Here is a 22,678-nt window from a genome sequence, read left to right on the forward strand (position 1 = left end):
CAAATGTGATTTCTGTACTTGCTTCCTCCAATTTAAAATGAAAGGCTCTCCTACTTACATTACTTGGTGCTAAATGGAGTGAAGTAATAATTCAAGAGAAAGGCCAAAGAGGAGCAGACAGGCTCTCATTAGTGGATACGTACCTCTCCTTGGAGATGAGACTTGTCCTGGAAATCTTGAGTAAAAGTTTTTCCTTCTTGTTACAGCATGAAGAGTTCCCAAGGGACTGTAAGGGCATGGTAGGCAAGAGGGGAGATGGATATTACAAGCGTTTTGTTAAGAGTTTGGTTTTCCTTGTGGTGTAATGATGCCAGTTAGATTTAGCAAGTTTGGGCCTTAAAGAATAGGGGGTAGCAGTGGGGCCTTAAAACTCTGTTTATGTTTGGATCCCGTCACAGAAAAACAATTAGAAAAACATCTATTTAGAATATTGGTGCACCGCTTTTGTTTTTCTGTGAAGTACAAGTTAACCAACTCATGTCTTCTACCTGTGTTGTTACTATGTGAAATGCCGATAGTTAGCAAGGTTCATGGGTATCCGATTTGTTTTTCAGAATTTTGCCAAGAATATTTTTGCAATTCTTCAATCAGTAAAAGCCAGAGAAGAAGGCCGAGCACCTGAACAAAGACCTGCACCAAATACAGCACCAACGGTAGGAGCAGCACTTTGAATTTAAAGGCTGTGACACCAAAAGTGACAGCAGAGTGTCTTGCCAGTATTAAATACGAAATTTGTTTTGGTTTAGTTCCAATGAATGCACAACTTTCAAGCATAACTTTATAGATACTTTTTGACTTGACTCTTTAAATACCAATAAATGTAACTTGAATATAATAGTTCAATTTGTTCGGTATGTTCTTGTTACTTAGAAATTAAATTGCTAGTGCCAGCTTCTGCATCTACCAAACACTAGCGACATCCTGCATCTATTTGCAAAAAATGTATTAGATGAGACTATTGCCATTTCAAACAAAATGTTTTGCTGTTTTTCTGACAGATAGTGTAGAAAATGTTTAAGAATCTGGAATGTGACTCATGAGTGGGAACAGCTTGAACTAGGTTTCTTTTGCCTGTAATAAATCAGGAGGACAGACTTAGAGCTTTATTGTTTAAGTTTATGTAGGTATTAGACAGGATTTGTTTTGTATTGTGCTGTTTACTATTGAGTTCTATTAAACCGAATATATTCTTGAACTCAGTGGCAGTCTGCTATAAAAGCTATTTAATCATACTTGGATTTGGTTTTGTTGCTACTGCATTTAACAAAGAACTAAATTTAAATAGCAAGATGAAGTCCAACTTTTAAATATTTGCTTCGTGTTGAATTCTGTAATTTGTGCATGGGACTATTCAAATGTCCTATTCAGAATAGTTGTGAATACATAACTAAGCCATCCACAAAAAAGATTGAACTGGTATTTAGTGTGCCTCTAGATTGGTGCTTTTTTAAACTTTTTTTCCCAGAATGCCTTTTTTTTCTACCAAAGTTGTTTTTATTCTGTAGGTTTAGCAGAATTTTAGCTTAATCAGGCTGGCAAGGAACATTTTGTGTGTGTGGCTGGAGGCTTAATTATGAGTTGTCAGTTGACAGGTTTTTTTTACCCCTCCCCACTAGTTCTTGAGATACTACAAAAACTCAGTGGTTTCATAAAACTTATAGGTTTTAGCTAATGTACTTTGTTACTGCTGCTTTAGTTTTGCCTCAGGTTGTTGTCATGGCTTTCAGTATGTATTTCTAAACTCTCTTTCTCTAAGATTGTAAGTAGATGTTAAAGGCAAATGTACCAGCAGTTTTCTAATGCGTTGAAACTGCTGCAAAAGCGAACTAATTTTATACTTTTGAACAGTTCCATGTAATACTTTGACATTCAAAAACCATCAAATACCTTTTAGTATATTTTACAAATCTTACTTAACCTGTTTTAGGATCCCACTTTACGAAATAAGCAACCTATTCCAGCTGCCTACAACAGATATGATCAGGAAAGATTCAAAGGCAAAGAGGGTGAGTTGATTTTAATGCTGCTTTTAAAAGGGAAAAAAAAAAAAACCCAACTGGGAAATGAAACCGATGAGTTATAAAGTTCGGGTTAGGGGATTTTCTGTGCTGCTACTTTTCAAACCTAAGAAAAGACCAAAAAAAAGCTGTAACTGTGCCTAAGTAATAAAGTCTAAAAATACTATTTATTAGAAATTATTTCTATGTCTCCGGAAGCAAACTGAAAGCTTAAAACCAGAACTTCTTGGTGGGGGGGGAATAAATTATTTGTTTGGGTAAGGTCATATGCAATTAATAAAAAAGCAGAACTGCAAATATGACTGTCCGGTGCATAAAATGAAATAGATTGCCTGTCCTCAAACAATCAACAAGTACTTTAAAAGTTGCTTCTAGTAATTACAAGTAAATGTTATTAGCTTGTTAGGTCTCTTTCGATTACAAAACAAATTGGTAACAGCAGTGCTAAATATGAGCTCCCTTCTGGAGAGAAGATGGAAATAATCTACAACATTTAAGAATTCTCGCTTATTTTAAAACAGGGTGGAAGGTTGAACTTGAGTGTTGATTTGTCTTTCTAACTCAAAATTTTTCTTCTGTCCCCCTTGCTTTTATTTATCTTCTGTTCTAGTACAAGTTCTGGTTATTTCATGTTTGTGTCTTCTTGTAGTTTTATTTTGCAAGTCTTGTGTTCATTGTGATTGGATGTTTTTGTGTTTCTTGCAGAGGGCAAGGCAAATTTTGTTAATACTTCTGAGTTGCCTCTTCGAGTTCTCAAACAAAATTATTCTCTTCTTTAATGAAACTTCCTACGCATGCTTCTAAGGGCTTTCTTTTCTGACTGCAAGAACTTACATGCTGCTAAATACCCTTTTAAAGTTTAGCTGAGCAATTCAGCTTGCGTCTGTTAGAGTATTTGGCTTTGTCCAAGTTAGTACCAATTTTTGTTCAGGGAAACTGAGTAACATTCATATGCAGTGTATGTGAATTCTCAGATTTTGTGGAAGTGCTGTACTGTAGCTGTGTTCAATTTTATATTGAAATGATGTGATTGTTTTTGCTATATAAATAAATAGTAAGCAAGAGTATATTGCAGTAGTACTTGGATATTCAGTTTTGATTGTAACTGGAGAAAGAAAAGCATAAAGTATAACACCATGGAGAATTTCATGCTGTAAGAAATTTGTGAAGGTTATGTTTTCCCATGCACCTCATACTGGATAATGCACAAGAATTTTAGAATCTAACTGTAGCCATTTCTGAAGTTATTTAAAAAAAAAGTTTTGTAGATATGCACTTACATGTGAATACATCCTTTAGGTTTATGGGGTTTTTTTGTGTGTGTGAAACTTACTACAGAAAATTTGGTCAGATATTCTATTATATCCTCTTGAAGTCTATTCCCTGCTGGCCTCAATATACTTTTATTTCAGTGCAGTGGTTTTTATTTACTACTACTCATTGACAATTGCATGGGGGTGGCAGGAGAAAAAAGCTGAAGCAGGATATTTGCTAGCTTTTTCAGCATTGAAAAATAGTCTACAAATAACATCCATGAAGAATTAATTGTTATAATAAGAGCCAACAGAATTTGGGAGAGAAAGGAAGGGAAAAAATACAAATCATACCAAACCCAACCCTTCTGTGAATATTTTTACTAGTACTTCTTCAGTTTGCTTCTGATAACATCTTAAATCTTCAAGACTCATGTATTTGCCAAGTAGTTTTACTACTATTTCCTATTAAGAATTAAAAATACTAAATACTTATCCTGAACAGTATGAAATTAAAGGTGGAGAAAGAAATTAATGGACAAGTGTAACAGTTCAACTGTACCAAAGCGTTTAATTCATTGTGGACTCTTTTACAACAAGAAACTTAGGTAAAGGAATGCTCTGTGTCCTTCTAGGTGACAAGTTACATAGTTCTAGTAAGCAATCCATGTAGACAACATCTGTACTAAACAGGTGAATATATTTTATGCTTTTAATGCATGTGTGTGGTTCAAGAGGGAACAAAAAATAACAGGTTTTGCATGGCAGGCAAAAAGAACCCAGAAAAGCTTGAGTAGCTCACCAGTGCTGGTTTAGTGTAGAAATTTCTGAGCAGAAATCAAAGAAGACTTAAATGATTGCTGGGGTGGGGGCTGGGGGGGGGAGAGTGCAATTTCTGCCTTTAATTAATAATGATGAAAAATCCATTTTTATGTTATATGATTCTGAGAATGTGGTCTTGGGGTTTCCATAAGTGCTGAAATGGAGTGGACTGGACTGCAGCTCTTGTTGCAGTTGAAAGGTTCTTCTGTGATGTGGTTATGAAATGCCTGAAATAGTCATATTCTACCTGGGTAGTTGTTATTACAAATCTGCATCTTTCTGGGACATGTTTATGTGCCTTAACTTACACAGTTTCTTATATTTGGTTTAGTCACATGTGGAGTTAATTTTGTATTTTAGTTTTCTAGGTGTATTTAAAGAAATAGGTGGTTTAAGAATAGCACTGGTATAATACCAAGTTAGATAAGCGTAGGCTAGCATTGGAAGTACAAATTAGGTGTTCGAAAGAATGTATTTCAAATACAAGACTGACTTATGAAAGGTATTGATACAGCATTTATGGAAATTACATAGAATTAGCAGTTAATGTCTGGATTTCTTAAGAGAGGACCTAGAGATATTTGAGATCTTCCTCAGCTACAAATTAACTTTAGAAAATAGCAGATGATCTTCTGAGGTATTCTATTATAAAATGATAACTTTAAAATATTAGTCTAACTGAAACTTACAGTGCGGGTAGTTTATAAAAGACATAACTAGGCAGTAACATTTTCCTATGCCATTTAGCACTAGTAATGTGATTTGCTTAAAACTGAACTAACTATACATATCACTTGCAACCATATCACAAGTGAACTCATTCCTTAAAGGATCTTTAATTTAGTTGCCCTCAAAATTAAGTTGTGGCCCCCAAATAGTCAGTGCAGAAGTGAGATTGCAAGCAGAAATAGTCATCAATAAAAGTAAAATAAGGCACTTTTTGTTCTTTAAAGACTATTTATTTACAGTTAATCTAGTAAGAATTTGGAATTATGTGTTTATGGAAAGCTTGCAGTACTGAGGATTTTGGGAAAGAAGTCTGAAGGAAAAGAAGGATGATTATTTTGAGTTTGAGGTATAATAACTTGCAGTCTTTATACCATTGTATCCATGTTTATTAGTAATGGAGGATAACACCTGAGATAAAGTTGAACCCTTTAGACTTGTGTCACTCTGAAAGGTTTCCACATCTTACCCTAAATGATGACTGTGTGTGTGGTTGGCCAGAGTTGTGGAAGGGAGGATGGTATGATGCGTGTAACAATGTGCGTATTAGTGATTTTGGCTGAACATTGAAACAAAACCAAGAGAGGCTATGTCTCTAACCTTTTGTCTTTGTGTCTCATCTGTTTGCTCTTTCTTCAGAGGTATTGAAACTACAGGAAGGATTCACAGTAGTCCCCTCTTAGCTGCATCATGATTACAGCTTATTGTTTATCGGCAGTTTCATGTAATACTACAGTATTCATGAAGATTTAAAGTTTAGGCAGCATGGAGGTGAACTGTTTTTTCTTTGAATATTTGTGTGGTTTAATACAGAATTTTTCCATTAACAGTCTTGTTCTTAGCACAAAGAATTCAAAGCTTATAGAGCTCAGATAGTAAATTTAGGAATTTTAACACAAGATGCATTAAGTAAACTGCTGAGTTGCAGCCAAACTTCTCTGCTTCTTGTGATGGGTCATTATTTCTGATGCGGTTTATCAGGATGCCTCTCTGGTTGGTTTACATAAAATTTTCATGCCAGATGGGATAGGCTTTGCTGCTAGAGTGGTTTCAATTGCTTTAATAGTAAATGTGAGGGAGTTGGTAATTGTAAAGTACTATACTTGAAGAGCAAATAATCAGTTACACTTGCAGTCAACAGAACTGCTTATGCAGCCCTGAGTCAGTAGTTGGTAGCTTTCTCTCAAATGAGTGTCTTGTTACTGCAGCTTTGGTTAGGCAGGAGAGAGAAGTCTTTCCTTTGACGTTCTTAAAGTTCTGTGAATTATGCCATAGGAAATGTCTTAGAATGTCTCTTGCAGTAGGACTCGTATGTCCTAGATATTTCCACAGTGGAAGAACATGTTACTTGGCAGTGCACCTGTCATGCTGAACTGCTCAAACAATTTTGAGGTGAGGAGGTGAACTCCCTGTAATTATTTGCCTTGACTGCTGTTTCCTTCCTGTTGGTTTTGTTTCCTTCATGCTGGCAGTAATGGTATCATCTCTTCAACAACATGGAGCTCCATTCTGTGCTAACCTTTCTCTACTTTTCCTTTGTAGTTTTATTCCTTTCCTTCATATTACTGCACTTAGCTATTTTTTTTTTTACACTTTATTAATGTCATTTATTAATGTGCATCTTTACTAGTGGTATTTTATTCATGCCACAGACCATTTTGTTCTGTCGTATCTTCTTGAGCAACATAATATTTAAATCCTTTCTAGGATTTTTAAAAAATCCTGTGCCCAAATGTCATTTGACGCCTAGGAAGGTATCTCATGTCCTCTCCTGTGTGCCTCAATGTTTGATATATACATACATATTTATTGATGTATATGGTTTGCAGTACAGCCTGTGGTATACTAAAACTTTGAGCTGATGTGTTTGGTTCTATAGGACATTCTAGGTACTAAACTGTTTTGGATGCTATACCTTGTTTTTTCCCTAGTTTCTTGAGTGGCTTTACCTGAGATCCTCCTTTTCACATGCTCGTTTCTTCGGTAATTCCAGAGTGTGAAATAGTTCTGGGATGATAATCTTGAAGATTTAAGATTATTGTGACCCATTGAGCGCATCTCTCAGATGACAAAGCAAAGTTTCTCTGTGCTGCTCCAAGTGTTAGGTCTTTAAGGTGTGTTCCGGTACCATTGTTCTTGTTTGCCTGCTATTGTTGTTGTCAAGGTTTCAACATAGCAGAAGCCAATTGTTATTAAAAAAACCCAACAACATTTACTTCTATTTAGTGTAAATTGGAAAGGCTCTTGCTGTACAGCCGTGTGATTTCAGTCCATGATGGTGAAAAGAATATTGTTTACCACACCCAAGTGTTTCCTTCAGGAAAGCTTGCCATTGACTTCCTGCTATTGTCATTTTATGTTTGAATTATTCTTGTAATCATATTGGATTTTCAAACATAGCTGCAGTTTTTCAGCAGTATGCCTAGCTTTCAATCAGTTGTGTTAAGCCTAGGCAACAGGGGACTATGAAGTTTTTAAGCCTGAGGTGACTCTGGACCATAATTTTTTTTTTTTTCTGTCCTATGCATCGTTAAGAAAGCTTCTTTATAAACTATCTCTCATTATAAGTATTTTCTTTTAAATTGTGTGATTTCTATTTACACAAGGAGAATATGAGAACTGGTAGCAGGAGATCCACAGTTCTGAAACTTGACTGCCTTGTTAGACTTTTATTTATTGCATTCATTTTTAAGGTTATAGGATTCTGCTTTTTTTTCTAGCAGAGAATATGTGTGAGAGATTTACATTTGGAAAGAGAGTGTGGTCTATCTCTATCTTCTGGCTTGGTGTGACCAAGTAGTTTGATAACTTTCAATGCTGTACATTCACTTCAGCGCTAGAAAATACACAGATTCATACTGTGAATTTTTTTTATTAGTACTGTGAGAAACTTTTAAGAACTTTGTGTTAATTACTTGTAAGATTATTACTGAACTGTTACATATGAACTGTGCAGAGAATTTTGTAAACTAATTAGTATAGCTTGGAAATTTAGGTGTGAAACTTTTAACTTGTTAGGGTGTAGTACTGAAAAGGAATGTTCAGTAAATGTAGAATGAAATTTGGTGTCAGTGATTTAATTACCATGGGTGTGAAGTGGGGTAGTGAATCATTTCCAGGCTGTCTGCAGAGCTGTTGCTATCTGGGGTTTGCAGAGTATACAGCTGAAAAAAGAAGTGGTTATTCAATCTTATTCATCCACAATTCAAAGAAAGTCTTTAACTTGAGCTCTTCAGTGTTTCAGAGACATGCTCCTGTGTTCTGTTTCTGTTTGCCTGGACTTCCTTCCAGAAATTCAGGTTAATTTGAGTCTTTTTAAAGCTATTATTCTTTTGGTAATGTATCAGTGCTCAAGTTTGCACCTGGATTGGATGGCTAGAGCTGCAGCAGGTGCAGAATCAAAATGCAGAGTGACCTAAATGGATGTAGGGCAGTGGGCTTTAAGCAAATGGAAGGCAATTTGAACATTAATACTTATATGCAAGGAAATGGAGCATATGCCCAAATGGCAATGGAGAATATAATCAGTCCAATAAGCTGATGCGTTAGGGTGCGTATTTTCATTTCCAGGTCTTAATTCTTTTAAATGAGAGAGGGCACTCTGATTCATGGTGATGCTAGAAAGGTAACTAGTGATGAACCACACTGGAAAAGTGTATGATCTTTTGACAGTCTTTGGGTCATTGCAGTGTGAAATTGTGATTGTAATACATGTAATGAATGGAGAAGAAAAGATAGTCTTAATGTTAACTGATGGTAGTTTATGTTTTTGAAGCATTAGAACTGGTTATTCAGTACTAGTTATTGTGTTTAGTCTCTCAAGAAGTAGTTTTTAAGGTGTTTGTTGATGTCTGTGTTTTTTAACAATGCTTATATGTTTATAAAACTGATTATATTTGGAAAACAGAAAAAGTTGCAATACAGTTCATTGCAATACATTAATGTTGGACTTTGCTTGCATTCTTTACTTAATGTTAGATCTGTGTTTAAAGTATTTAATATGGATTGCTTTTTGCCTAAAGGAAATGTGTATGATAACTTTGTTTAATTTTATTGAAAAATCCTGGTGTATCGAAGACTCAAGCAAGTGGTGTTTTTTTAACAATTGTTCTGCATCTAATTCCAAGTTTAAAAATAAGGGTCCAAAGTCTTGCCATCACCATACTTTTATTTAAAGGGATCTTTTCTTCTTAAATACCCTTTTCTTAGTAGATGGCTTGTAATTTTAACTGCTTCCTCTATTACCATCAGTGAAGCTGTGATTGTGAAACTGGAGTTGCAAACTATATCTTGGCCAGGTGTTAATATTTCATCTCTCTGCTGGTGCATGACTCAGCAGCACAGGTTTGAGCTGGTTTGGGAGGGAGGGGAGAAACATATTGCTTTTGCATGTTTAGTCTGAGGGTATGGTACAGCATTTATGCTGATGTATGCTGGGGGCATGTCCCCTGGTGCTCCAAGTTGCTCTGTATTCTGCTTCTCTTTACTGTGGCCTGTGGTTCCTCTTGTATCCCAGGTCTGCTTTTGAGCAGCTGCATCAGGGTCAGCCACTGCCCTCAGAGAATGCTCTGGGAGAAGTGCATCTCTGCTTTCTAGTGTGGTCCTTGAATGTCTTTTACAACCAGCTGCATTAACCTGGCTAACACCCTCAGCAATTTTTGAAGTGGGAATGCAGCTATAACTGTGGAGTCCCTGACTTAGAAGCATTTGTTTTCTGCTTTGCACAGGCTGTATACAGTGAGTGGAGCTGAAGGTACTACTGTATGTGGCCAAGTGTACAAACTGTTGAGACCTTATAAAAAGGCACAAAAGTGCAAGTGGCAGGGCTCTCGCTTGTAGCAGTGTTTATTTCTGTAAGAAAAGTGAGTGGCTGACTGGTAGAGTATCACATGGGAAATGAGAGGATCAGGTCAAAAAAGCTATATTCTGAGAAAAGAGTGTCCGTGCTGTTACCAGTTACAAGAGGGTTGCTGTGGTTATCTGGAAGCTGGCAATGCTTAACTGTCATTCACTGGTTGCTTGAGAGTTTGAGGCAGGAAATTTGAGAGCTGGTGGGCAGTTTTGGAAGTGGTTTGTTCTACTTGTCCCACCCTACCAACAGGTAGCAGCTCCTGGGGTCTGCAGTAGACCTTGTAGTGGCTGCAGTAACTGTTTGCAGGAATGTAAGTGGGTACCTATGTTCTACTTTGACCATTTAGCATCTCTTAGATTTACATTCATAAGGAAAAGTACTATGCCATTATTTAGAGATTACCAGAACTGTTTTATTTACTACCTGAGTATCTGTTAAATAGCATTGGAAGGCCTATGTAGCTGCTGAAGACGTTCAGCAGGCAAGAGTGCCCACTCTAATGTTTGAGGCAACAGGTGGCTCTTTAGGATCCTACTTGTTTGCTCCTCCTGCTTGGAAGAAGGGTCAGCACAAGGCTGGGAGCAGGAAGCTGGTAAGAGCCAGAGCTCTGGTTAGAGGCTTTTGTGGCTTATTAAATGAACCAGGACAGATTTTGAGACTTGGAGAGGTTTTTGCAAAAGATGAAACCATTGGTGGTTAAGCAGAGGCTTGTTCCCTGCCAGGTGCTTCTCTCCCCTTTGATTTACTTTCTAACTGTGCTGCTATCTCTGTGGGCCTTTATTCCCTTTGCAATGCTGATGGAGACTTGGTTTAGGGTTTTTTAATTAATTGAGAAGGAATGCAAAGTTTTACTAGGGGAAAAAGTAGAAAAAGTCCAGTGGAAAGAAAGAAATGAAATGGGGAACAAAGATGTAGAACTAATTATAGAACCACGATTTGTGCTGGGAGGAAAGAAACCTTGGCAGGCCAGGTACAACGGGGGGTGTTGCTTTGCTGGCCTTGTTAAGGGGTATCTGTATTCTTTGGAGTTTGGGAGGAACATCTGGTTGAAGTAGTTGGAAATTCTCCATGTCATAGGCAAGAGGAACCCATAATAGGTCAGTCTGGAAAGGGGAAAGGTTCCTCTGTTGGTAACCTGAAAATCGCAAACAACTGTCATCCTAGATTATATGTCTCTGATTTATGTCACTTCAGGTCAGCAAAAGCATGTCTTCAACTTAGGCCAGCTCTATCAAGTATTCTGCAAGGCTCCAGGCACCACCTGAAATATTAATATGCTCTTTGCCCAGAAACAGTGACCTATATAGTCACAGCAAAAACTGTTATCCATGGAAGTGTTGGTTGGATGCAACTTTACCATCTTTAACTCGAGTTCAGCTGTATGAACCCTGAGGTGACTAATGCATGATTACATTTTTGGGCTGGGGGGAAAGGTGGTATGGCAGTATCAATTTATAAAGGGAAGCTAGGCTTCTTTTTCTTCTTTCAGTAGAAAAGACTGCATTCATGTCTTTTCCAAGACCAAACCAAGTCTCCATTCATGTACCTGCATTTTGCATTCTCAGAATCAACTCTGTAGTTCAGAAATGCTCAGTCCAGCAGAAGGAGAGGGATGGCCTTGAGAAGCCAAGATGAAGAAGGGCTGGAGCTGAAGTGACTTTGTGTAAAACAAAACGTGGTCAGTAACACTAGGCCTCTCCACTTGGTAGTTGATGCTAGGTCTGGTAGCATAATCAAGGGGACAAGGGGGGAAAAGTAAAGCCCAAAATGGTGTTCAGAAAGTAGCTACCTATCTCTCTGGTGAGAGTAGTATGATCAGTTTTCAACTCTGGCGTATCTTTTTCTAGGCACTGGAGAGTTATTAAATCTGGGAAACTTTTCTGCCTCATTTCCTACAAATGTCTGATAATCTTCCGCATCTAAGGAAGAAAGGATGAGCAACCACAGATGCTTCCCAGAGCATCTGCATTGTTTTCAAGGTTGTCTGGGTTTCAATTTAAGTTAATTTACTTATGATAAGAGTAAGAAGCTTTAACAGTCTTGAAATTCTAATATTTTTCTTGGAGTTTTTGTAGGTTGAGGTGTGAGCATTACTTTGATTCTGCATTATTTTTGGTCTATTATGTTTTTGTGCTGATGCACTATATGAAGGTGGTGTAATAAATGGCAAAAATCTTCCAGTTCCAAAGAGCTGTTTCTGCACAGTATCAGTTACCTTTACCCAAGTCTAGTTGAAATAGCCCGAAAGTTGCTTAGGTGTAGACAAATGCTTACTTATCATGGTTTAACTGCTGATTATCATGCCATTTTAAGTATGAATTAATTGGGTGGTTGGTTGATGGGGTCAGTTGACCGTAGATGTATGAGGCCAGGGAATTTACAAAAGGAAAAAGGTTTTCTTGCAAATCCTGGTGGCAGTATTCAGGAGCTGACTTTGGTCTTAGACTGCTGAGAAGAGGAGGACAGAGAAGGAGTATTCAAAAGCAGACAGGCTAGTGGAAGCAGGTTTAATCACTGAGCACTTGCAGGCTTCTGGCACTTACTCAGCATGAATTCAGTCTGATTAAAACCACTAAAAAAAAAAAAAAAACCCAAACCAGCCCTTTTTATCACCTTTACTCTGGTAGTGTGAATTTATGCAGATTCTATCCTCTGTATCATATGACAATGACATTGTTGCTCTTCTGCACTCCAGAAGTGAATTTATCATGTTAAGTGGCCAAGGTTTTATAGTCAACATTTCTTATTACGTGTATTTTTCCATTAATATAAGTTGAATATGTTGCATTATAATGCACTCTGGGAATATGAGGCACCTCTCCATTTTGTAGTGAAGAGAATTTCTGAGACTGCCTGCATGTTGTAACATATTATCACAAAGATCTAAATTTATATCCTTTCTCTGGAGTGGTTTGAATGATTCCGTGCAGCAGGAAAGGCTTACTCTGGTTACAGAAATCAGAAATACCAAATGAACATCTGTCTAAAGAAAACACAGATTTCCTAATTACTAACCAGGCTTTCTATTGTGAACAGAACCTAAACCACTACCAATAGCAAGATGCGTTCTTTGCAAAAATAATTTCAAAGATATTTCCAGTGTTGTCTATTTAGACATGACATCCCTCCGTCCATAATGATTTACAAGAGCCTTTTGTCCTTTGCAGAAACGGAAGGCTTTAAAATTGATACCATGGGCACCTATCATGGAATGACTCTGAAGTCTGTAACGGTAAGCTAAAAGCCTTTTCTTTAAATATGTTTTCTATAAATGATAGTGTACATATATGTGTATTATGTCAGCCTGGCCTAGGCTCTGGAAGGTCACTTTGGTTGACTAACAGAATTGATGAAAATTCTTCTCTGTGAAAAGATAAAAATGTTTTGATTTGGTCTGCACATTTTAGAGATCTTTGCTTAAGGGATTTGTCTGCAGTAAAAAGGTGTGCTGGGAAGGCTTTGCTGGCAGGTTATTCTTGTGGAGGTGCAGCCTTTTTGTGCTTGAGTCTACTAAGATACCCAGATTTTTGCTAGCCTTACGTATGTCTGTGAAGGACATCTTTCATAATCATAAGTGATAAAACTATACTCACAAAACTGAAGTAATAAAACTAGGTTTTGGAGTATTGCTCTGTTTACTACTCTGCATTTAATAACCATAAATTTGTTCAGTGGTGGAAGAATTTGACCTCTGCATTACTGTTGAAGCTTTCTAGCCTAGTGAGATGAGCTTCTTTCGTATGACTTTATAATGCTGTCAGTGGGAATTGCTATGTACGCAGATGAGAGAGAGACCCTCAAACAGATTTCCTTTTTCTGGCCAATGTTTGTCTGCTTTTGTGGAAGTGGGTTGAATGCTGTCAAACAAGTGCTGGTTTGATCTGCTGGTAAGTAGGACAGATGCTACAAAACTAATGTAGAGCCCTCATTAAGGTTTTTGCCATCTGCATACCTATATAAATCTGATGAATAGACAGCACTAAACACTCTCCTAAATCCATGTACTACTTCCAGTTTGCACTCCTAATTTGAACATAAAATAGTATCTTAAATGTAAAGTTCTTAATAACATTCAGAGCTTTTTCTTGTTTGATGAAAGTTCTTGCCCAAGTCTTTCATTCCCAATCTTCTCTGGACTTAAAATACTTTAAAAAAAAAAAAAAAAAAAAAGATGGGGGAATATTTTAAAGGAGGAATCTACTTAGTGCTAAACAGTGCTGTTTCTAGATTAATTCAGAAATTGATTAGGTGAAGGAAGAAAATAACCCATTATGTCCAAAGATTTGTTCTTGAACCTTGCATGAATTTAGGCCTGCTTTATGAGGGATCAAGCAGTAGTGTTGTTATACCAAACCCAGGTTTCTATGGTATAATTTATCTGTTTCAAGTGGTAGTGACTTGAAATGACTTAGTAAATGACTTAGTAAATAAGCTTTGTCTTAATTGCCCTGTGGGGAAAAAAAAGAAAAAAAGAAGGGGAAAAAAAAAAGGCAAGATTAAAGTAAAGTAGAAATGTTGAGATGTTTTACGCTTGTCAGTATAAAAACTGTAGAAGTGAAGGGATGCACAGTAACTCTAAAAATTACATATTTTTTAAGTTCATTAAAGAGATAAGGTTTTTAATTCTAGGAATACTCGCTCACGTATTCAGTATACTACCTAGAATTTTGAGGTAGTTATTAAACTGTCCTTGCTGATTTCTTGCATTAAGAAAGAAAATATAACTGATATTAAATTACTAGTAGATCTTTTTCCAACATAAGCTAGAGTTTTTTGAAATAAGTATTTAAGAGGTATTGCATGACTGCACATCAAGCATCATCTGGTGTCATAAGAAATATTAAAACTCCATCTGTCATTTAGTGTTTTTCTAAAAGAACTTGTAAGGGATTTTTTGAGCTTTATTTTTCCAGACTATTAAAAAGATGCCCAAATGTTTAGCTCATTCATAAATTGTGGTAACATACTGATTTTAAGATGGCAGAGAAATAAATCTGTAATTATGTGACACAGAAATGTTAATCTGTTTTGTCTAAACTTTGTCACAGTGGTGGACCACATAGTTCTAACCCACAATCTTCAGACTGCTGGTTTGTATAGAATACTTAATCCTCTACCAGTTAGCAAATTTCATATTATGTTTTTACTCAGGTTTTTTTGTGGTTTGTTCCTATTTTTTATGCTAGACAAAACTAGGGAGGAAATGGGAAAGTAATGTTTTTCCCCTAGAGTTTCAATGAAAAAGTACATTATACTCATTGGCTAAATCATAGGAATATGGAGGATAGCATTGGAATTGTATGCTACCTACATGATGTCATCTGCTATCCTCATCGTATTGCTATCCGTTTTTGTGAACTCATCAAACATTGCAAAGGAATTGAAGTGTTAGGTAGCTCTTTGTTAGATGCTGTCTTCAAACTTCAGACCTCTGACTTCCAGATGAATGGTAAAATTTAAAAGGTTCATTTTTATGCTGCTGTTCTCCTTGACTTTGGTAGCTCCTGTTTCTTCTATGGTGTTTGTTTCCATTAATGTATTTATAGTCATTCATTCTTTTAAAACTTCTTGTTTTGCTTGGCTAAACAAGTCATACTGCAAAATAAGCTTTCAATTCCCAAGTGAGTTTTCCTTCTCTAGCTATTCCAGTTAGAATTAATGGGTTTTTTGAGCAGGGAGAAGTAAAATTTCATGGATTTTTCCAAGTGAGATCTCACCAATGGTTTGTAGAAAGGCATTAAGAATTTCTTACTCTTTCTGAATTTATAAATATTGCCATGAGATGGATGAATCATGTATTTTACTTTATCTTGGTTCTTTATCACTTTTTCATATCTTCTTATTTTTGCTCTAGTTTCCACTTTGGTTATGAGTTGCATGTTGAAAGAGATTGTTTATCCTACTGTGGTGGTTCATTTGAGTGTTTAACATTATTGGTAATACCATCTACCCCGAATTTTGTTCTCTCTGTATTGCCTTGATTCCTTTGGCTTCCTTGTCACACATTGTCCCTTATTTTCATTGTCTGAACGAAACAGGTTTTGATGGATAGTGTTCTCTTATTGAAAGGTTGATGGAGCCATTAGCTTCCAAAAGTTTTGATCGTGTTAGCAACTGGAAAAAACCTTTGTAGACGTATGTTTATTACCTGGAGTGTAAACAGTGACCCACTGTCTGGAGTTGCCTACCTGCTTCTCATGTAAAATTTGTAAGAAGCTTTTAGTTGTTTTGTGTTATAGTCCCTACATGTCTTCCACTTGCACTCTGCCTTATTGTAATTCTCTGTAATCATTTTTATGAAATGTGCAAAATTTCTGTTTTGTGTTTGTTCTTGCTGAAATGTGAGTTGTCCTAGATGCTTCTTCTTTTTAACAGCAAAACAAAAACTTCTGCGACTTGACTGCTTTCTTTTCATCAGTGATGTTGGAAACTTTCTTAGCATTCAAAATTTGTGCCAGAACAGATGGTGAATGGTGGGCTTTTTCTGAAGTAATGTCAGCTAAAATAACTTGTGCTGCTGGCAGTTCTTCCCTGTAACAGGGTTTTTGCTTAATTGGCACGCTTACTTTCTCTTAGGAAGAACTGATTTATTTAATGAATTTTTATTGTGAAGGCATGATTTCATTATTCTGGACACGAAGTTGTTTATAACAGGACATGTTCCTCAGAAAACCTTTTTTAATATGTGGCACCTTCCATTTTCCTGAATTGATGTTTTGGAAACAAGTAAGCTAGTGGTGGTAGCTCTTGCTATCTAGTTACCCAGCAGTTCATGTTGCAAATGGTGCAGCATGACTCTTAGAAACCTACAGGTCTACCTGCAGGCTTTATCTGAAAGCATAATCCCTTGTATAGCCAGGCAACTTCTGTTTTTTAAGTAGGAAAGTTTACTGTTTGAGACGGATCAAATAGGAGCTGTGGAAGATAAGTATGTTAGTATTTTATACCATGCAGGGTGTGAGGGAATGCAGAGAGAGAATCTTAAGCTGATATTCTCAACATGGTCTTTCTTATTTGTGTAAATTTGATGTGTTTGGGGCATTAGCCTTCTGCTTTTCTAAAGAGAAATGTTAACTTGGAGTTTAAGCCAGTGTCATCTAGTGGAAGCCTAGAAAGTGGGTCTGACCTTTTCTATATAAATGAAATGGAATTTTGGACTATTGGTTTCTGTAACTAAAATATGTCAAGTATTTAACTGTTACTATAGCTTGAGATGTCAAGATCAGAACAAATGAGCTATCTGCATCTATGTCACGATATGGGAGAAGTCGCTTGTTCTGTGAGTATCTGATAAAGCTGGCTTTAATAGATTGGTGCTAAAGTGTATCTTCTTCCAAGCAGAGGGCATACTTTCTGTTGACTGTGTGCACCTGCAAGTAATAATTGTTTCTCCATGACAATAATAGTCACAGTGATGCTGGTTTTATTCATCTTTCTGGTTTTTTTTCTTAAGTTTTCATGACTTTTAATATGAAAGAAAGGAATAGACTGATAGCCTGTGGAGTTCTGTGGAATGATTTCTTCTGAGTTCTGAGAGTCCTGACTAGTCGTGAGCTGGGATTCAGTGTGATTATAAACTTGGGTGCAAGCAAATAAGGTCTGCATAGTACTGCAGTAGGCCCTTGTAGAAATTGCTTTGTTGCCTTTCCTAATTGCTAGAAAGCTCTCCTGGTTTTAACTTCTGGTTTTGGTATTTGTGGCTGCTGAAGCTCAGAAGCTCTTGTCTTTTGTTTTTGCTGCTAGTAATGGAATCTGTCATTAATCATCTGCACTCATAAGCAGCCAGAACTACTGCTGGCATTTCTTTCTCTTGCTGTTCAGTAAACGGGTGGATAAAACAGTTCTTCTAGGCATTGAGGTGACATCCTTACCAGGTAGTTTGGGGCTCAGCTTGAAGAATCAGTATAGTTGGTGAGGGTTTCAGTTGAGGCACATCACTTGTAGCAAACTCAAATGCAAATTTCTGTAGTGTATTCAAATATGTAAGTTTTATCTCTAGTAAGAAATTCTTTGTAAGTTTTCAGTGCTTATGAGTTCAGTGATAATGTTTTTCCTACAAATTAATAAAAGTAACATCCATCTTTCCAGTGTAAACTGCCAGGCTTTACAACAATCTCTTGTAAAATTACCCTGAGTATATATGAGACTATCAGTAATTAAAGAAAATACATTTCAGTCAAAACAAATACATTCCATACTCCTGACAGAAAACAGCTAATAAAAAAAGGGGGTCCCTATGTAAGTCACAGTACAAGCAGGATTAATTTCAGAAGAATTGGAAGACTGGTTCAGCACCTCTAAGGTCAGCAGCATTTTTCATCAGTTTGTGGTCAGTATCAGATTTTGAGCAACATCAAAGGATGTTTCTGTTATTGCCCTCAACATATTTTAAGTATGGTATAGTCTCAGTGATTTTATTATTTTAACTGAGAGGTTGTTTAACCTCTGGTGTATTTTCAAAGGATTAGTCTCTAGTAGAATGAAAGGAAATGCTAAGCTTCTGGCACCTTAAAGACTGGGCCATTGGAGAGGAAGCATGTTGGGGCAGAAGCAATCAACATGATGTATGCACATATTTTATATAAAAGATTTCAGATAATTGATAGGCTTCTGCATAAGTTGGTAAATCCACAAGATCTTTTTTTAATTTATTGTGAGGAATTAAGGTTGTGATTCAGTGCCAAAACTTGAAATGACTTTTCAGAAGCATATGGTGGAATTGGACTTTGTCTCTCAATATACAGATAAACAGCACTAACCTTCAAAAAATAAATAAAAATTTAATACATCTTAAATATTAGATAGGAGAGATATAACTACTTATCCACATGTCACCAGTTTTCTGTGTCATGTCCTAATCTCATTAAAATATTTGAGAGCAGTGGTATTGAGGGAGGAGTTAACAAAACAACAGACTCTTTGAAAGCATTTGAAACGGGCTCTGAAGCGGAGCATAATTTTCATGCAGTCTGTGCATAAGCTGGTCATTATTCTCACCACAAGTGTAACGCCAGTCTGCCCATGCCCCTGCTCCCCTCTGCGGGCAGAGCAGCGTTCTGTGAACTCTGTGTGCATACTGTTCAGTTTTTAACCATCAAGACGAGGTGAGGAAAACTGTAATAATTGTTTATTAGTAGAAGAGTGTTCCATAGATGATGCTGGAGGTGTAAAGATGTTTGTTTTCATTGGATTTGTAAATTTTTTTCATGTTAAGTATATTTATCTGTAACTAATTTAGACATAACTATGATGCTCTTGGTCCATGAGGGCTAGGACATGACCACTAACTCAAAAAATCCTTTAGCTGGAGAAATGGATGTTTCCCCAGAATAGTCTGCTAGCAACCTTACACTGCTCTGAGGTAACAGACTAGAAGGCTTTCTGGGTCTATATTACTGTAATAAGAGTGGATGAAATGCAACCAAGATTCCTAAGAACTATTACTGTCTTTTATATTTAAGGTCCACACAACAATTTCAGTGGTTGGCACTTCATTGCCTCAGTCGTGTTCCAAACATTAAATAAATTACTCTCCCTTAAAGAGTTTTAGTGTAAATAGTCAGAAAATCACATACAAATGCTGCTTTCAAGAAAATGTTAGGTTGAACAATGCTGCACTCATTTTCTCAGGGATTGTAAATCATGTACATCTGTGCCAAGATATCTTGCTGTTGTACTGCATCATACAATAGAACTGCCTGTTTTGTTCCTCATAATAGGTTTTATTTTATTTTGAGACTAAGAACTGCAAATTCAAGAAAAGAAGTGGATATTGTATAACCAGTCATGCATCTGGAAGTTAGGCATTGCTATGTTGCCCAGTATGCTACTGAACAAAAGAGGGAGCAAGACCTGGAGCCATCTAGCTTTGTTACTGAATGAACATGTCTGAAGTCACTGTTCTGTGTAAAACTCGATTGTGTCAGCGTGCTAAGTGTGCTTGTGGCATGCCTGTCAGGTCCTTAAGTGGTTTAAATGGAGGAGTGCCAAGTATGAGAATCCAAAGTATTTCTGCGTACACGTTGAAGTGGAGCTTTAGACATCCAGGGAGCTTTACTTACAAAAGCTTGAGACCCTCAACAATTCTTAGTATGAATTTTAAGGTGACTTGCTAGACTTGTCTTGACCTAAAGCTGAATGATAGGAGCTTATATGCTGACATTATGGGTGTTCCTTGAGAAACTCATCTGCCATGTACCCTGTGTGCTAGGACTCGGATCCTTTACAAATGGTTTAGGAGTCGCTCTCATTTGGAAACATGACCTCAAATAAAAATAACTAGGAAACTTCATTTGTGTTCTTTGAATTGGATGTCCACTTTCTGCTTGAATCTTATGTAGGTGCTTAGATTCATTTGTGTTTCTGAGGTCTTAAGATTTATGTGTAATACCTATTAATGAAAGTTTTATGGGGCATTGCTCAATGATACCAGCTGAACTTGAGCTACAGATTTTTTATACTTTGTCCTAATTGTTCTGAACAATCAAACATCATGCGCTTCACACAGCTTATATATTAAACTATGTTGTCCACATATTTCCCTCTACAAATTATCTCCAAACATCTACTGAATATGTAATAGCTGCATCTCCAACTGACAGTTTGTTGTCACATTTCTCCTAATGGGGAAAGAACAACTTGGCTATTGTGAATAAATTACAACACTACATAACTATTGAAGGCGGTATAAAGGTCTTGCAGACCTAGTAGAAATGAGCATGTGACAGATGGTGGACCAGAAGGTAGTTCACTTCAACATCCCTTCTTTTCTCTGCTAGTTTATCCACACTTGTGAAAATAATCATGTGGGTAGCCATCCCATTGTCTTTGAATAAGAGTTTTAACAAAGTTTTGAAGGCTTCTAACAAACACACTTTGCAATTCATTATACAGTAACTAAATCAAAATACATTTCAAGTATTTAATGATCAGCTGAGTCATTTATGTAACTAATCTGAGATGACTTGAGTCAAAATTTCCTTCTCTGTTCAGTTGTTCAGATTATACCATTGTCATTAGGCCGTATGACACTTTACTACTTGGTTATTTGCTCTTAGTGGAGTAAGATACAATTCATTATTTGTGGAAACAAGTTTTCTGCTTGGAGTACTTGCTTATGTGTAACTTAGCTTCATAGTCATACCCTTTTCTGAGCTTGGAAAGTAGGATAGCTTGTTTGTTACCCTAGCAACATCCATAGGAACATGCCTCAAAGCCCAGTCTCATGTACATCTCACTCATGCTACTTAGTTAAGCCAGAGCAAAATCCCCCTTATAAGTTTTTTCTATTTTTATAACTTATGTATTTTGTCCTTATTGTCAAGGCCCTCTGAACATTCTTAAGGTCTGTTGTTTCAATTTGTGGACTGTGTTCTGGAGTTGCTATTTTAGAGGTCCACCTCCTTTCCTTCTTGCAGTTGTGGGTTTGTTTGGGTTTGGGTTTGGTTTTGTTTCCTCCTTGTATTGAACTTTCAGTATGTGGCTGTGTTTGAATCCAATCAGAGGATATCTCAGTGTGGCAGGCTTTTTTCACAGGTGTACAGTTATTACATGAGGGTGTTAATAGGCAGGTGTTCTTTAGTTCTTGCATCAGGATATGTAAGGCAAAGACAGTATTTTCTAAGCACATCAAACCTGCAGAGCTCAGAATTGAGATGGATCTTTGGAGGCAAATGTTAATGAAAGCTGAGGTAAGAACCCTGGTTCTCGGTCTTTTGGGGGACAGATTATAAGTGATGTCATTCAGCACTATTTCAATGTAGTGCAACATCACTAATGAGAAGGTCCAGTTCGAATAGCAAAAAAGGTGCTATTTTTAAGCCTTTAAGGCAATTCCTTCTTGCACCATTTAAGAAGGTAATTGATTAAGGCTGACTGTCTTTTGGTCTCTAACTTTATGTGATTCTATTGTTCCATCTAAATGCAGGTGTTAATCTGCTGGTGTCTTTTATGCAGCCACATGCTGTTGCTATTGAATCTGCATCCTAGCTTTCAGGATGTTTGTGTTTTATTTATCTTTGCTAGGATGATCTATAGGCAAAGTCCTGGTTTACTCAGGTTTGCTACTGGTGGTCCTGGATATAGTCTGTTTCAGTGTAGGCTTTCTCATTAGGTAAATGACTGTAAAGACTATATAGAGAACTCTGCATTAGTTATGGCTCACTCAACTAGCATTTAGGCAATACTGATCATACCTTCCAGAATATACCTGTGATTGCGATCTGCTGAGCTGCCATCTGGAGCTATATTTATGTTTTCACTGAGCAATGCGCTATTGTGGAAATTACTTGCATCACCGCTGCTGGAAGGGTGGTTCTTTGGTCTTTATTCATCTAAAACTCTCTGAAAGACACTGCTCAGCTAAGCTAAGTGAGTTAAGGGGAGACCTGCGTATGTATGAAAGTGCATGTAGGTAAGCATTGAAAGATGTATTGTCTGTTTTAATTTTCATTCACCACTCTCTATTTTTGTATTCCCAAAAGGATTGTGGGATTTTCTGGAGGTTTTTGGTTTGGGGGTTTTCTAAGTCTTAGGAACCTCATATATATAGGATTTGAGACTTAACACTGAAGATAATGACCGGGTAAAATACCCCATGTGGTTTCTGATCTTTGTGAGTCAATAAACGCATAGTGTGAATGTGAATCTCTGAGACAAAACATTCTGACTTTCTTTTTAAGTATAAAAACGATTCTCAGATTTTTTGTTTGCTACTATATGAACATATTAATTTTCAGTACTATCTCAAATAGTGAAAGTTTGTTTAGTGTACTTAAAATGTCAAAATTATCTAAAGAAGTTGGTAAATTGAAAGAAATTGAGAAATAACTTTGAGAACAACTTCTTTTACAAGTACATATTTTGATTAGCTAGAGTATAAAACTTTTGGTTAGACTTCATACAACATGAGTATTAACAAAACATGTTATTTCACCTTACATTACCGTTGCATTTGGCAGACTAAGTTTCAGGAAGTTGAACTATTCACTTGGTTTGCTGCTTTAGGA

General features: G+C 36.7%; 1 protein-coding gene across 1 annotated transcript in view; it reads left to right on the forward strand.

Annotated features, from left to right (window-relative positions):
- The window catches only part of CDC73 (cell division cycle 73), a 126,356-nt gene that overhangs the window by 34,296 nt on the left and 69,382 nt on the right, over positions 1-22,678 (forward strand). Inside the window, exons 8-10 of the mRNA XM_052800598.1 lie at positions 555-653; positions 1,928-2,006; positions 12,839-12,903. Of these exons, the coding sequence (XP_052656558.1) occupies positions 555-653; positions 1,928-2,006; positions 12,839-12,903 (243 nt within the window). The remainder of the gene's footprint in view (positions 1-554; positions 654-1,927; positions 2,007-12,838; positions 12,904-22,678) is intronic.

The sequence above is a fragment of the Harpia harpyja genome, chromosome 11 (assembly GCF_026419915.1).
Source record: "Harpia harpyja isolate bHarHar1 chromosome 11, bHarHar1 primary haplotype, whole genome shotgun sequence".
NCBI lineage: Eukaryota > Metazoa > Chordata > Aves > Accipitriformes > Accipitridae > Harpia > Harpia harpyja.